Raw genomic sequence first — 15,827 nt, forward strand, 5'->3', positions numbered from 1 at the left:
CACCCAGGACCTCACGCACTGGGCGAAGCCCGCTGTGCGGCCTGAGCGCGGCAGCCCAGCCCACGCAGACCCCGTCACCTCCCTGCAGCTGTCCAGGTGGAGAGCTGCAGGAGGAGACGGGACCGGGACCCTGACCCTGAGAGCCGGCAGCCTGGGCTGGCATGGCCCCAGCCTCTCTGCCTGGACACGGGACACAGGCCTCCTGGGGAGGCTCGGGCTGGCAGGCTGTCCCCAGCTGGGCCTCCACTCTGCACACAGCAGGGGCCTCCCAAGTCATCCTGTCAAACTCAACGCGCCCCAGGCGGACAGTGTCCCTGTAGGAGCGAGGGCTGGGCTGGGGCGGGCACCCAGGGCCCAGGAGGGGAGAGCCCTGGAGGACGCACGGGGCGAAGGCCGTTCCTGCGGCCTGGCGGGACTCGGATGTGCTGCAGGCTAGGTGGGGAGGGCCTGTGCTGTCTGGGCTGGGGGCTGGCTGGCCCATTCTGAAGCTCTGCCTGAAAGCCGCCCTGTGAAGCCCCCAACCCAGGGTCACACGCCCCGTGCTTAGGGTGACGTGGCCAGGAGGTGCTGGTCCTGAGACTGCTAGGCTCTGGCCAGGGCAGCTGTGCCCCTCCCGCTGCCCAGGTGCCTGGCTGGGGTGGGAGGATGTGCCCTCCCTCTGACCACCCGCCTGCAACTGCCCACCGTGCAGTCTGGAAGGCTCCACCTGCCCAGCCAGGGTGCCCTGCAAGAGCCCCGGCACCCACGCCTCCCTGGACTCACACCTGGGCACCAGAAAGGCCTGCTGCACCCAAAGGCCACAGGGCAGCACCCCAGTCAGCCCCATGCTGACCCCACCCAGGCCCCCGGGCGTGTCAAGGCCCCTGACCATGGGCAACGTCTCCCACTGACCCTGGGCGAAGGAAGCTGGGCGGCTGGCTCCCTCCTCTAGAAGCCGAGCTGCCCCACATGCCCACTGCCTTGCCCTTGGCTCGCTCCCGGGACACTCCAGGGTCCTGGGCCCCACCCCAGGGAGCCGCCCTCGGCCCTTACTCATGTTGGTGGTGACGATGACGAAGGGCCTCAGGTAGGTCCTCCTCAGGTTGCGGGCCACGGTGCTGAAGTAGGCCTCGAAGTGCTGCAGCAGCCGCGCCGCGCCGGCCTCCGCCCGCTGGATCTGCTCCCACGCGGCCCTGGTGGCCGGGGCCAAGAGGGCACTGCCCACGTGGACAACATCCTGGTCACACAGAGCTCAGTCTCACCGTGGGCCTGGTCATGTGACTGAAGCCAACCAGCAAATAGAAGGCCACCAGCTGGCGGGCCAGGCCAGGCCAGGGTCAGGGGAGGTGGCTGTGGAGGCCGGAGGCCATCAGGAGGCACTGCCTGGGCCTCACAGTGTGCCCCGGATGCCGAGCGGGTGGCACACTGGGGCACCCAGGCCCCTCCCATCAGGGCAGGCTACAGGACCCCAGCGGGCTCGGCTGAGCAGGAGCCTGGGCCCTCTGACACGTGGACAGTGCTCAGACCAAGAAAGAACCAGGAAGGAGAAGCAGTTTGCAAAGAAATAAAAAAGAACAAGATCCACAGGCCATGCCCTCAGGCCAGGATCCAGGTCCAGGTGAGGGGCTGGCCCGGCCTCGTGCTTGGTACGGCCAGCAGTGGGGTGGGGGGGACCTCTACAGGCACAGGACAAGGACTGCAGAGGAGGCAGCTCTGGACACTCCCGAGGGTTCACAAGCACTGGGACAGAGGGACACCTCGGTGGTCACCCAGCAGATGCCGCGGAGCAGAGGGCTCTGCGGGAGCCCGGAGTCCCTCGCTGGGGCCCAACCCCCGCCAGCCACGCCCCGGGAAGCCCCTCGGCTCTCGGCCTCATGTCCTAACCCAGCGAGCAGGTGGGCGACTCTGCTGTGAGGCAGGTGGTGTGGAAGGGACGCTGGGTGCGCTCACGGGGCCAGCCACCACCCGGCTGGGCCTGCCCCTGCTGTGTCCACAGCCGGCCAGCCACCTGCGCCGCCTCGTGCCTGGGAAACGGAACACCGCCCGAGGGGCCATGGCTTACGGCACAGCACCACTGCCTCGTGGCCCGTGGGGCCCCCAGCCTCCTCTACCTCATGGAAGGCAGCCTCGCGCGTGGCCGCCAGCTCGAAGCCCTGCTGCCGGCTCTCGTGCTGCAGGACGCGGGCCAGCAGCTGGTAGGCTGTGCGTACGTCGTTGCCGAAGAGCGGGCCACCCAGCCGCGTGGCATTGCGCAGGGCCTTCACCAGCCGCAGAGACCCGCTGCCGTCCAGCTGCGAGGCATTGCGGCCCAGCTGCTCGTTCTGGAGGGGAGAAGCCAGAGTCGCAACCTGCTGGCTGCTTCTGCCCTCCCCGCTACTTGGGTGTTTGCTGCCCACAGAGGAAACTTCCTCCTCGGAAAGAAACCCCAGCCCAAAGGCCACGGAGAGGTGGAGGACGGGGCACGGGAACAGGGTGCCCCAGGCACTCAGAAAGGACAACCCAGAGGCAGCAAAAGAACAAACGCAGCAAAAAAGGGCGCCATCTGAGCACACAGGCGAGGGGACTCGCACTTCCAGAACCCAGGACGTGGAGCTGGGCCTGACCGCCCAAGAGCACTTGCGTGTGCCCAGCGTGCCAGCCACCCAGCACCCGGCTGCTGGCCTGCTGCACCAGCCCCAGCGAGCCAGCAGCTGCTGCGCCCTCACCCCACCCAGGGCATGCCTGCCCACACACGAACACACGGTGCACACACATGAACATACGGTGCACACAAACACACTGCACACACATGCACACACACGAACACACGGCACACACATGAACACATGGTGCACATATGCATACACAAACACACGGTGAACACACAGTGCTCACACACGCACACACGAACACACAGTGCACACACACGAACACATGGCGCACACACGTGCAAACATGCACAAACACATGCATACATTGTGCACATATATGAGCACAGAGCACACACACGTGCACACACAGTGCACATACACGAACAGACGGTGTGCACACATGAACACATGGTGAACACACATGAACACATGGTGAACACATGCAATCATGCACACACAAACACATGCTTACATGGTGCACACATGCACACACGAACAGTGCACACACGATGCACACACGGTGCATACATGTGCAAACACGCACACGGTGCACACACATGAACACACGTACACGTGGTGCACCACACAAACACATGCACACAGTGCACACACTAACACACACATGTGAACACACACATGCAAACACACATGGTGCACACATGAACACACACGGTGCACACACATGAACACACGGTGCACACACGGCACACACATGCACACACACGCGCACACCAACAAACACGTGAACATGCACACACCTGAGGCTGTGCCTACCGTGACTTTGAGGCCCACGAAGGGGCCTGTGGTGCAGTTGAAGAGCTCAGGGGGCAGCCAACCCCTCTCCCCACTGCAGTGTCGAACCGCGTTTCCTGGGGATGAGAACGTGCTGTGGACCCTGCCATCCAACCTGCCAGCGATGCCCATTTAATGCCCAGCCCGGAGCAGCATGGAGGATGCCAGGTGGCCCAGGTCAGGCAGGCCCACAGCCACATGGCTGGCACACACTCCCTTCCCATGGCCTGGGCCACGTGCACAACCCTCTGGCTGACACGAGGCCCTTCAGACGCCCAGCACGAAGGTGAGGAAAGAAACCAGGAAAACCACGTGCCGAGGCCAGTGATCGCCACATGCCCCGCTGGATTCCCTGGACACCCCCAGGTGTGGACACCCCGGAGCCAGTGATCACCACACGCGCCGCTGGATTCCCTGGACAACCCCAGGTGTGGACACCCTGGGGCCAGTGATCACCACACGCGCCGCTGGATTCCCTAGACACCCCCAGGTGTGGACACCCTGGGGCCAGTGATCACCACACGTGCCCCGCTGGATTCCCTGGACACCTCCAGGTGTGGACACCCCGGAGCCAGTGATCGCCACACACGCCGCTGGATTCCCTGGACAACCCCAGGTGTGGACACCCTTGTCACACCACTCCACAAAGAACCCAGCGCGTGAACCTTGAGCTGCCCACGCCCCCACCAGAGCACAGTGGAGCCAGGAGGGCAGCCGGGCTGGACGACAGGCACCTCAGTGTGCCCTCTGTGGCTTCACCAGGCCCAGCGTGTGGCGGCACGTGGCTCGCCCTGCAGGAAAATGCTACTGCTTCTCCCCAACTCTGCCTGAAGCCATTTCAACACAGAAAACTCCTAGGGTTCTGATGCATGGGCCAGGTCCCCAAGATAAGGCTGCCTCTGCCCAGTTTCCCAGCCTGTGGATCCAGGGCCACAGCACTTACCCACAGACCCTTTGGGGCACGGCACGGCAGCTGGCTGTCCGAACTTGGTCTGCGGCCACCAGATGCCAGCCTCAAATGCTCTGGGACATCCGCTGTAGATGACTAGGGTGCAGGAAGGACGCCCTCAGCGGCAGGGCCGGGACACGCCTCGCCCGCCACACCTTCCCGCCCCCAGCAGCCCGGACCCTCGCCCCTCGTGGAGGGCCAGGTTTCTAGAAGGCCAGGAGTAGGCGGAACAGAGACCGTCAAGGGGCCCTCACCCCTACACAGCACATGCCAGCCTGCAGCCCGTCCCCGTGTGTGACCAGAAGAGGGTTGGGGGCACCCGGACCTTCACAGCCAAGCGATGTGACCTCAGCGAAAGGGTTGTCACAGCGGTTGCACTGGCGGCCGATGACGCCGGGCTTGCAGGCACACTGGCCGGTGTCCATGTCGCACGCGCGGCTGTGGGAGCCGTGAGGGAAGCAGTCGCAGGGCAGGCAGGCCTCCTGGGCCGGGGGCTTGTAGTGATTCTCCTGCAAAAGCCAGAGGCAGCCCAGGAGGCCTCGGACGCTGGCAGAGACCTGCCTCTGCAGACGCTCCCTCAGGACCCCAGGGCCCCGCCTGCTCTGCTCACAGTGCTGCCCTGCACCCACGTCCAGGGCTGCCTCCTGGGGCCCACGGTGCCAGTCCTCCCAGGAAGCGCCCTCCCTCGCTCGCCTTCCAGCCTCACCACGAGCACCGTGCGTTTGCTCTAAAAGGAATCAGGACGACCCTCGGCTGCTGTTGTTCAAACAATTGTGACACATTAGGAGCCACCCATCTGCCCACCTTCTCACACAGAAGGTGTGGGCAGGCCAGGGGTGGTCAAGAGCATGCATCTCAGGCTCACCCAGCCCTGGCTCATGTCCAGCTCTGCTGTCTGCTGGCCGCTCTGCCCTTGGCTGGCCACCTGTGTCCCCCTCTGAAAAGTGGGATGGGCTGTGACAGGTGGACTCTTGAACCACGTTCAGGGGGACACAGCTATCCCGACAGGAATTCAAAGCACAGGAAGAGCTAGGAGCAAGAGGCCAGGACTGCCAGTCACCTGGGCAGGGGAGGGTGACCGAGCGCATGCTATGGCTCGAGGAGGGTCTCCAAACACTGCGTGTGCCACGCCCTTCCTCCCATGCCATCCGCAGGAGCTACAGCCATCGGCTGTACCAGGAGGCCTGGCCCGGACCCGAGACGGTCAACCTCTCCCTGGACCATCTCGCTGCTAGACCACGTGGAGCCCGTGGACAAAGCTTGATGGTCTGGGGAAGGCGCAGGGAGCCGTAGTGACAATTTCCCTCCCTGGGTCGGCAGGGGTCTGCCTGGCACACACGTCCTTGTCAGACCTGGCACTTGGGTTCCAAGTTACTGGCAGCTTGACAGCCCTCGCTGACCTGATGCTGCTGAGGTATGTGGCAGGTCCCTGAGGGCGGCTGGGGGTGTTGCTAACCCTGGACTGAACAGCCTCTCCAGAGGCCACGAGCCGGGACCTCCGAGCTGCCGTGGACTGGGACTGGGCACGGGATGGGGTGGACAGCGCTTTGAGATGTTCGCTCTGCATTTTCCATGTGTCTTGTGCAGCGCAGGGAGGCACGGGGCCCTGCGCTGCCAGGGGCGTGCCTGCCACTGAGCCACCCCGCACGCTCAGAGCTTCTGCCACCTTCCAGCACTGGCTTGGTAGAAGACCAGTGGCTAGGGAGGCGAGCCACGGGCAGTGCCACGGGTGACCCAACCTTCACTGGAGTGGCTGGCTGCCTGCTGCCCACCCTGTGCTGGGCCGAGGAACTGGCCAGGGCTCTAGTTCCCACAGGGTCCCTGTGAGGAGCAGCCCCGGGGCAGTCCCAGGCCAGCAGCAGGCCTGTGCACACGCAGACACACGTGTGTGAGAAGGTGGCAGGTAGGACTGGCGCAGGCAGGCGTGTGTGTGCAGGCATGGGAGCGTGTGCAGGCCCGTGCACACGCTCCTGTGCACACGTGCACACGCGGCACATGCAGCCACCTCTGTGGCTCAGGCCAAGGAGGACTGGACCCGCCGTCCACGGGGCCTCACCTTGCACTGGCACTGGCCGTTGGTCTTGTTGCAGTCGGGATCGAAACCCTGGCTCACAGCACAGTGGCAGGGGCCGCAGACAGGGTTCCCCCACCAGCCTTTGGGGCACGGGAGGTCAATCCTGTTAGGAGAAGACAGCAGCAGATGGATGGTGTACGGAGCAGTGCCTCCTGGGACGAGGGAGGCCTGGTGGGGATGCTGTGTCCTAACCCGTCGCACCAAGTGGCTCGTTTCTGCTCTGTGGGCTCAGCCCCACCCTGCCAGGCCCTTGGAATCCTGCGCCCTAACCCAGGCTTCAGCATCCACCCTCCAGGAAGGCTCTATCTGCAAAACTTTCCATTCAAATAGCTCCTTCCTCACTCTCCTCCACCTGAAAGACACGGCCGCCTCAGCACGGCGGGCAGCGGTGTGCGCTCGCTCTGCCCTGCGTCTGCAGGCCTGCCGCACCGGAGCTCGGGGACAGCAGACCCCCTGCCAGCTGGTCCTGCACAGCCCAGCCCCCTCAGGCACACTGAGCCCAGCTGCCCTGGCGGCCTTCTCCCAGGGCACCGGGGGTCTGCAGCATGATAACAGGTTCTGCGGCTCCTTCATCCCCCAGGCCACTGCCCACGGATGCCCTGGGCAGCACTGCTGGATGTGACGTGGCCCTCACACCAGCGATGAGCAGCCACGTGCCGGGCATGGGGGATGTGGGGTTGGGTGAGACCAGTCCTGCCTCCCTTGGAGCAGAACTGGAGGCGAGCAACACCTCGGTGCCAAGGCCACCTGTGCTCTGTCCCCACCTGGTCCTGAGGTGGACCACACCTGAGCGCCTCCCTCAGACCCGCCTGCCTGCGGAGCCTGCCCCAAGAGTGCCCTCAAGCTCCGCAGGCACCACCCACCCAGCCAAGCTGCCATGCTACCTGGCCCACCTGGCCACCAGGGCCAAGAGCTGACCTTCGCCCACCAGAGGCAGAAAAACGACCCAGCCAGAGCCAAGCATGCCTGTCTGGTGGACTGCACTGTCCTGGTGGAGACCCCAGAGCCCTGCTGGGCTTCGTCTGGCGACCCCTCTGCAGCCTGGCGTGTCTGCGATGCCGGGCCCCCGGGCTGGCCGGCAGAGGCTCCCCTGCCCGTTCCACCCCCCAGACCGCGTCCCGAGGCAGCCAGGACGCTCGAGGACCCAGACCTACTCCTGCCTTTCCTGCAGGGGCTCCACAAAGCGAGCTCCCTTCCTGCCTGGCAGGAGGAACTTCCCTTCCCCGCTGCTTCTGCCCCGGGCTCAGGACAACACACGCCCGGATCTGTCCAGCACCGACCTGCCGGGCTCCTCAGGCCAGCCTCATCCCAGCAGCCTTGCAGAATCCCCTCCCCTTCAGTCTCCCTGGCTCCCACCTTCCTCCTGGATCAGGTCTCAGTGACGCCCAGAGGCTGGCGGGCAGTGCTTGTCTTCCGGTGAGATCACCAGCCCAAGGGCACAAGTTCCCTCTTGTTCCCGGCTGGGATTACGGCATGTGCTGGGCTTGGGTAGCCCAGGAGCAGGGAGGCGTGCCCAGGCTCAGGCTGGGGCTGGCACCCCGGGGCTACTCGCACAGTGGGCCACAGTCTTGGTTTGCAAAGAACCACATGGCTCCACCTGTGAAGGTGATTTGCCTGTGCTGACCACTCATCCGTGCTCTGCCATTGACACACTATGCACACGGCACTCTAGAAGCCCAGAGAGGGTGCTGCTCCCACCTTAAGTAGCCCAGGATTTCCACACACATTGGAGACAACTTCCCACAGAGAAGTCTTCCACAGTCACATCCGTCTCCCTGAATCTCAGGACAGTTTCCCATGTGCGTGGCAGGGCTGTGACCTGGGCCACCTACTTCCAGGGGGAGCATGGTCAAACAGGGTTCGTGCAGGATGCCCAACTTGATGCTCCCTTATTTCGTGTTAAATTTGGGGAAAGATGCATGTCCTTGTCATCCAGAAATATGTGTGTGTGTGTGTGTGTGTCAAAAAACCAAAGAGAAGGGGCCGGGGGGGGGGGGGGCAGGAAGGGTACACGGCCGGGCCTCCTTACTTGTTCTCGCAGTACTGCCCGTAGTGGCCAGGCCCGCACTCGCACGCGTAGCCCCGCGGGGAGCTGGGAGCGCGCACGCAGGCTGCCAAGTGCTTGCAGGGGTTCAGGTGACAGGCGTCCACGCACTTCCTTCCGAAGTACCCTGCGGGCAGGCGAGGGGCCGGCATCACCTCCCGTGGCTGGCACCCAGCCACACGGCTCTGGACACGCTGGGGCAAGGGGCCTCGGGCACCCTCCGCACACAGGGGACAGTGCCAGCTGAGCAGCTCGAGTGCAGTCCCCCGGCTCGAGGTGACGGTGGGCCTGGAAACCCGCACGTCTACCAACTGCTGCGTGAGCCTCAGGCGTCGGGCCGCCCCCACCCACGGGGCAGGGCCACGCCTGCCGACAGCGCGGGGCGCCCACCTCTGTCGCAGACGCAGGAGTAGCCGTCCCAGGTGTTGCGGCAGCGGCTGTGCGGAGGGCAGGGGCTGGAGGCGCAGGGGTCCTCCACCTCGCAGCCGTCCTTCACCCTGACCTTGAGGGCGTCCTTCATGTTCAGGGTGGCGATGTTGGTGGCGGTCTCCCCCATCCTCACCCCCTGCGTTAACGAAGGGGCTGCTGGACTCGGCCCAAAGGCAAGGCAGTGGAGGGAGGCCACCCCTCCACTGGTGGAGACCTCACCAGTGGAGGGAGGTGAGGGCAGAACAGCGGCCAGCAGCAGCAGGAAGCCCAGGTCGGGCAGGCCCAGCATGTCGGGGTGGGCGAGATGACGGGGGCAGAGATGAGGGGCTGAGGGCAGCAGCAGGCCCAGCTGGGGCCGGGATGAGGGGCTGCCAGGCCGGCACCCAGGGGGTCACAGGGCAGGGTGGGCCTAGGGGAGAGGAGTTCCTAGGCTGGACACCTGCTGGGCAGATCCCTGGTTCCCTGAAACCCAACCAGCTGCTGCACTGGTGGCCCTGAGCCAGCGAGGAGGGGGTTCCCACACCACATACCTGCATACAGCCTCGGAAACCACGGCGCACGGAGACTTTGTCCTCAGACACACCCCCAACGACAATGCTCCTCATCTTCAACCCAGGAAGCTGGTTCCCGATCTGCACCATGTTCTGTGCAGACAGGAAGGGGGTGCTGGGGGCTCTGTCCTCCACCCTGCACTGAGTCCTATGGGGTGCTGGGGGCTATGTCCTCCACCCTGCACCATGCTCTGTGTGGAGTATGGGGGGTTATGTCCTCCACCCTGCACTGAGTCCTATGGGGTGCTGGGGCTATGTCCTCCACCCTGCACCATGCTGTGTGTGGGGTGCTGGGGGCTATGTCCTCTACCCTGCACTGAGTCCTATGGGTGCTGGGGGCTCTGTCCTCCACCCTGCACTGAGTCCTATGGGTGCTGGGGCTCTGTCCTCCACCCTGCACTGAATCCTATGGGTGCTGGGGGCTATGTCCTCCACCCTGCACTGAATCCTATGGGTGCTGGGGGCTATGTCCTCCACCCTGCACTGAATCCTATGGGTGCTGGGGGCTATGTCCTCCATCCTGCACTGAGTCCTATGGGTGCTGGGGCTCTGTCCTCCACCCTGCACTGAGTCCTATGGGTGCTGGGGCTCTGTCCTCCACCCTGCACTAAGTCCTATGGGTGCTGGGGCTCTGTCCTCCACCCTGCACTGAACCCTATGGGTGCTGGGAGCTATGTCCTCCACCCTGCACTGAATCCTATGGGTGCTGGGGCTATGTCCTCCACCCTGCACTGAGTCCTATGGGTGCTGGGGCTCTGTCCTCCACCCTGCACTGAATCCTATGGGTGCTGGGGGCTATGTCCTCCACCCTGCACTGAGTCCTATGGGTGCTGGGGCTATGTCCTCCACCCTGCACTGAGTCCTATGGGTGCTGGGGCTCTGTCCTCCACCCTGCACTGAATCCTATGGGTGCTGGGAGCTATGTCCTCCACCCTGCACCGTGCCCTGTGGGGGGGCCATGGAGGTCATACCCAACATTCTGGGTACATCTTCCTGCCAGGCTACATTTTGACAAACCCCTGAGCCTGAGTATGCCTGGCCTCTCCCTCCTGGGACAGCGTGGAGGATACGCGGTGTGCGGGGCAAGCGGCAGGCGGTGGGCAGGGCCGTGGGCACCCCTCCCCATAAGAGGCGCTGCACTGAGTGAGCCAGAGCAGAAGTGAGGCTGGTGAGCCAGGAGCACGGCTAGAGCCGCGGGCTGGAGTCCCAGCCAGTCCTCGGCCCCAGGAAGGCAAGCGCTGGGGACACAGCAGCCGTGCTACGTTCCACGGTGTGGAACAGGGCACGGCGTCCACAGGAACCACCCGCAGCTCCCCACGCGGGCGGGCGTCCTCTGCCACACCCTGGCCACCTGGAGCAGGTGCCGCCGGGGACACAGCACCTCCCGGTGTCCCCCCGCCCCCTCCAGGACCCGGCCCCACGCTCACCCTGACCTCCACGTGACGTGGACCATGGGCACCGAGCTGGGGACCCAGAGAGCACCTGCCCAGCCCCTCAGGGAGCCGAGGAGGGGCCCGTTCCCGAGGTCAGTGCCCCTCACCTGGTCCATCCCGTAGTCCAAGGTCATGACCACCAGGTACTTGATGTCCTTGCCCTCCTTGGCACTCCTCAGTTCTATCAGCAGGTGGTGCCACTCCCCATCGGTCACGCGGAACCTGGACAGCTGCATGGACGCCACGTCGGAGGGGCCCTGGGACACCTCGAGCTGGACGTAGTCGGTCAGGATCTGTAAGGCAGGGAGAGCCACGTCCACCAGTGGGTGCGAGGGCACACCCGGAGCACACTGCAGGGCTTGAGAGACGAGGCCAGGCAGCAGAGAGCGGACGTGACAGGCTGTAGTGGCCGCTGAGCAGATCCACCACGCTCACTGACGTGTATGACACAGACCAGCACCACCGGCCTGGGGCAGCGTTTGTAGCCACGTAGCCAGGGCCCAGCTGGGCCTCACGTGCCTAGTAAAGGACGGGGTAATGGGACCAGGCCTCCTGAAAAGTCTAGGACAGAGGGACAGGCATTGGAGGAGGTCAAAGGAATCAGAAGGAGCTGAGGCACAAAACTTTGTGACCAGCGGAGCAAGAGCCACCCCGAAGCGCTCAGGGTCTCTCCTCCAAGTCCCGCGGCTGGGGCTGAAAGCTGAGCAGGACTCCCTGGGGGCAGGGGACCCAGCTGCAGTCACACACCCCAGGGCAGATGGGTGGGCGTGTGCAGGCCCTGGGCTTCAGGCTGGGACCAGAGCTGACATGGTGGGCGTGACACCCTGCCCTCATGTCCCGTTCACTCCAGATTTTCAACAGGATGTCAAACACTGAATAAAAAATGACAAGATACAGGAGGAGACAGGACTGAGCCTGAAACCAGGAGAGTGTGGAGCAGTGGAGACAGGGGCCCAGAGAGCAGATCATCCACCCAGGCTGGGGACAGCTGTCACAAGAGGACGCGGGCGACTGCTGGCCCTTTATATCTGGCTAGGTTACTTTTCAGGAAAAGCCAAGCCGCCATGTTTACACACGTAAGGAAAAACAGAAAATTCACTGAAGACACTCATAAAGATATTTCCAGTTACAGGCAGGCGAGATTTTAAGACCAACCAACCATTGACGCACGCTCTAAAGAGACACACCTGAAATGTGAGGTTACAGAAGATGCTGAAAGTCAAAGCCAGGAAAAGAAATGTAAACACCAACCAAAGGAAAGCAGGCACAGGTGTATTAACAGATGCAGCAGACTGAGGCTGTTGTCAGTACCAGGGAGAAAACGGATCGTCGTGATAACAGAGTCCATCTTCCAGGAAGAGAAAACAATTCTAAACTTGAATGCACCTGATAACATAAACTTAAAATCTATAAAATCAAGGAAACAGAGAAAAATTACTAAGATAGAGAATATTTGAACCTGTTAGCCAAACTCACCTTGACATATGCACAACTCTGTGCCTTATGACCTCAGAGCACATATTTGTTCCGAGTACACTGACCAGATGTGGCCCGTAAAACAAGCTCCAGCATCTTTCAAAGGTCTGGTGTCACACTGCCTAAGCTCTCTGCTGGCAGTTATGCCAGAATCACCCCCAAAATGAGGAGCTGGGAAACGCCGGGGGTTCGCCAGCTCAGAACACCGCACAGGCCTGGGATGAATCTGTGAGGGAAGCTAGAACTTTCTCTGGGTGCAAAGGTCATATGACTGATAACATACATTGGCTTCTGGTCTCCTCCAAAGCCAGCTTCAGAAGACAATTTTCCACCCTTTTATATTCCGCTGGCTTTTGTTCCCTAGGAGCCTCCCTTTCCGTCCTCCCTCCCGTCCTTGCTAACACAACTTGGAGGAGAGCAGACCTTCAATGGTGCTGCCTGCAGAGTGAACGGATGGCGGCAGCAGCTGCTCCCCACCCTGGGGCTGCCTCCGGTGGAGAGCAGCCTTCAACAATCGCCAGGTAATCCCGCGCCATAACGCAGGTGCAGCCGGGCGCCTGACAGCAATCGCCCAAACTGTGTGGCTGCCGATGACGACGCTGTGCCTGGGGGGCCACAGCCACCTGCTGTGTGTACACAGCACCACAGAGCCCGAGGCAGCCCACAGCCAGAGGCCAGCCAGAAGCCGCCCAGGGCACTCCTGCAGTGCCCGCACCTGGCCGGAGCCATCCTGGAGTGGCCTGCTGGGTGTCCCCGGGGCTTGTGGGACCCCCGCGAGGCCATCCTTCCCGCCGCCCACAGCGTCCACAGGGAGGCTGGCGGCAGCCCTGGCAAAAGCCTTCATTCGGGCACGATCTACACCATGGCGTAACTACCTGGCCAGGCGGGCTGCGGCTTTCAGCGCCTCCCGGCGAGCACGTACTTTTTCCTAGAGACTCCGGTGCCAACAACACTCGCAAGCTCCAATTCATCACCTGGGCTGAGAACAGCCCATTCAATCTGTTCCAGCAGAGAAGCCACCACAGAAGAAACGCCTTCCCCGGCAGAGCTGCGCGTCCCGGTCTTGGCCCAGGGAGGGCTGCTGCGCCCCCAGGAAGACGAGAAGGGGCGGCTAACGAGGGAACGGCTACGAAGCCGCGGTTGTCCTGAGCACACGCGCACCCAGGCCGGCGGGGGGCCTTGCTGGGAGATGCTCTGGGGCCGCGAGCTGGGCGTATGTGGGCAGGGAGGACAGCGCAGGCTGCTGTCCGGCCCTGGGCCTGGCCGCCTCCACGGCCCGCAAACTGCTGGTTGAGGGCTTCTACCCTGCTGACCTCCAACAGGGAGCTAGGGGAGGGGACGCCGGGCATCCTCACTGGCCACCAGCCCTCCCCGCAAGCCTGCCTCGCGGAAGTGGTCCCAGATGGGCAACCTGCAGGGCAGTGGGAGGGCCCGGGAGGCAGGGAACCACGGGGCCCACGCCACGGTCTCCGGGCCCTGCTTTGCCCAGTGTGGACGGGAACGTGGCCCAGAGGCTTCCTAAGCCCCGTCTCACCTCTGACCAAACTCCCAATGGGGAACGAAGAACAAGGACCCCAGAGTCCAGGAGTTAAAGCTGTGAGGACACCCAGGGACAGTGGAGGGCACCAGCCAGTGTCAGAAGGTACTGCCCACCTCAGAGCCACTACACCTGGCGTAGTCATCCTGGGACAGCAGTGTCGCATTCCTGCCCTCACCCCCAGCAAAGGCCGAGGTCACAGGGCAGCCCTACGGGGCCCTGGGCACACCCACCAATGAGGTCCCCTGACCCTTAATGAAGCATCTCTGGAGCCTGGGAGGTGAGGGCAGCCTGGAGAGTGGGGTGCATGGAGTACAGCAGAGTGGGGAGCATGAAGTACAGCAGAGTGGGGCGCACGGAGTACAGCAGAGTGGGGCACACGGAGTACAGCAGAGTGGGGCGCACGGAGTACAGCAGAGTGGGGCACAGGGAGTACAGCAGAGTGGGGCGCACGGAGTACAGCAGAGTGGGGCGCACGGAGTACAGCAGAGTGGGGCGCACGGAGTACAGCAGAGTGGGGCGCACGGAGTACAGCAGAGTGGGGCGCACGGAGTACAGCAGAGTGGGGCGCACGGAGTACAGCAGAGTGGGGCGCACGGAGTACAGCAGAGTGGGGCGCACGGAGTAACAGCAAAGCAAAACAAGGCTGAGAATGCCATGGCTGGTCCCCGTGTCACACAGCCACGTACGGGTCGGCCGACCCGCCACAGCTTAACGCCAGAGCCTGCCGCTCCCACCTGCCGGCACTCTGCTCCCTGCAGCTTGAAATGTCTGTTCAAGCCAGAAAAGAGGCCCAGGCCGTGGTAGAAGGAGCCCGGGGCTACTGTCTAGGGCGCCCTGGGTCCAGAGCCGGAGCCCCACCTCCCGGCGGCACAGCTTCCCTTTCCTGGGAAAGGGCGGAAAGGGCTGGAAGGAAACCCTGTGGGAACCGCAGCTGCACGTGATCCCTGCGCGTCTCCAACCCTGAATGGCACGGCTGCGCTGCCACTGGAGAAAGCCACTCACGTTTCCCTTCCTCGGGTGGCAGAACCCCAGGGCCGGCGGGAGAGGATGGGCGAGTGGCAGGTGGCCCTCCAAGGTGCCCCGGGAAGCTCCTGCCCCTGGCCCCCTCTCTCAGGCCCCTCCGCCCTGCAGGTACCCAGGTGGCACGGCCCCACTCACCTGGAGGTGAAGCCTGGAGGACACGCCAGCGGTGGCCTCCAACAGCACGCCGTCCTTCCGTGTCCGGAACATGAGCCCCAAGTACCAGGGAACAGAGACGGTGATGTCCAGGTCGCTCCAGGACACAAGGCTGTCGCCACTGAAGCGCTGAGGATGGGGCATGACTGTGGGCACAGATGGGGACCTCAGGTGCCTCCCCACACAGGCGGGGCTCTGCACCTTTCAGCTGGGGCACAGCCCAAGCCTGGGCGGGCCTGGGCCTGGGCCTTTTCACTCTGACACAGAGACCAGTCTCAGAGCAGCACATGTACCCAATCTGGCCCTGAATCCTGCAGCGGGTCCTCAGACACACCCAGGGACACAGGCCTCTCCTGCAGGAGGCCAAGGCCTGGCCATCCTGGGCTGCGGGTGGGAGTACACAGGCTGGACACGAGGCAAAGGCCCGAGGCGGTTTGGGACTCCTGGGACCTGAGGGCCCCACAGCTGTGGGGCGGCGTCCAGGACAGGGGTGGGGTTCCACGGGGGGCAGCCTGCCAGCGAGGACCGTGCGTAACGCAGCGTGCACACCTGAGCCCCCACACCTGCAGTGCGGTCCCGGGCTCAAGGCTGCTGTTCCTCTGCTCCGAGAGACGGGCCCAGAGGTGGAAGAGCTGCCGGCTCAAGCACGGCTTGAGCGCTGGAGGAACCTCGGGTGGTTCACGGTGGGGACAAACGGCCTCGTTTTGGCAAACCCACGACAAGGCAGATAGGGCCACCAGCACTGTGGCCTGCA

At 63.7% G+C, this 15,827-nt stretch overlaps 1 protein-coding gene across 2 annotated transcripts in view; it reads right to left on the reverse strand.

Moving 5' to 3' along the window:
* Nucleotides 1-15,827, reverse strand: part of CELSR1 (cadherin EGF LAG seven-pass G-type receptor 1) — a 118,525-nt gene that overhangs the window by 21,217 nt on the left and 81,481 nt on the right. For both annotated transcript variants that reach the window (XM_079140179.1, XM_079140178.1), the window contains exons 9-19: nucleotides 15,056-15,219; nucleotides 10,989-11,174; nucleotides 9,428-9,541; nucleotides 8,859-9,033; nucleotides 8,454-8,595; nucleotides 6,407-6,527; nucleotides 4,676-4,859; nucleotides 4,345-4,446; nucleotides 3,384-3,478; nucleotides 2,091-2,300; nucleotides 1,033-1,216 (exon numbers count right to left, since the gene is read on the reverse strand). In XM_079140179.1, coding sequence (XP_078996305.1) covers nucleotides 1,033-1,216; nucleotides 2,091-2,300; nucleotides 3,384-3,478; nucleotides 4,345-4,446; nucleotides 4,676-4,859; nucleotides 6,407-6,527; nucleotides 8,454-8,595; nucleotides 8,859-9,033; nucleotides 9,428-9,541; nucleotides 10,989-11,174; nucleotides 15,056-15,219 — 1,677 coding nt within the window. The remainder of the gene's footprint in view (nucleotides 1-1,032; nucleotides 1,217-2,090; nucleotides 2,301-3,383; nucleotides 3,479-4,344; nucleotides 4,447-4,675; nucleotides 4,860-6,406; nucleotides 6,528-8,453; nucleotides 8,596-8,858; nucleotides 9,034-9,427; nucleotides 9,542-10,988; nucleotides 11,175-15,055; nucleotides 15,220-15,827) is intronic.

The sequence above is a fragment of the Sciurus vulgaris genome (genome assembly GCF_902686455.1).
Source record: "Sciurus vulgaris genome assembly, chromosome: 5".
NCBI lineage: Eukaryota > Metazoa > Chordata > Mammalia > Rodentia > Sciuridae > Sciurus > Sciurus vulgaris.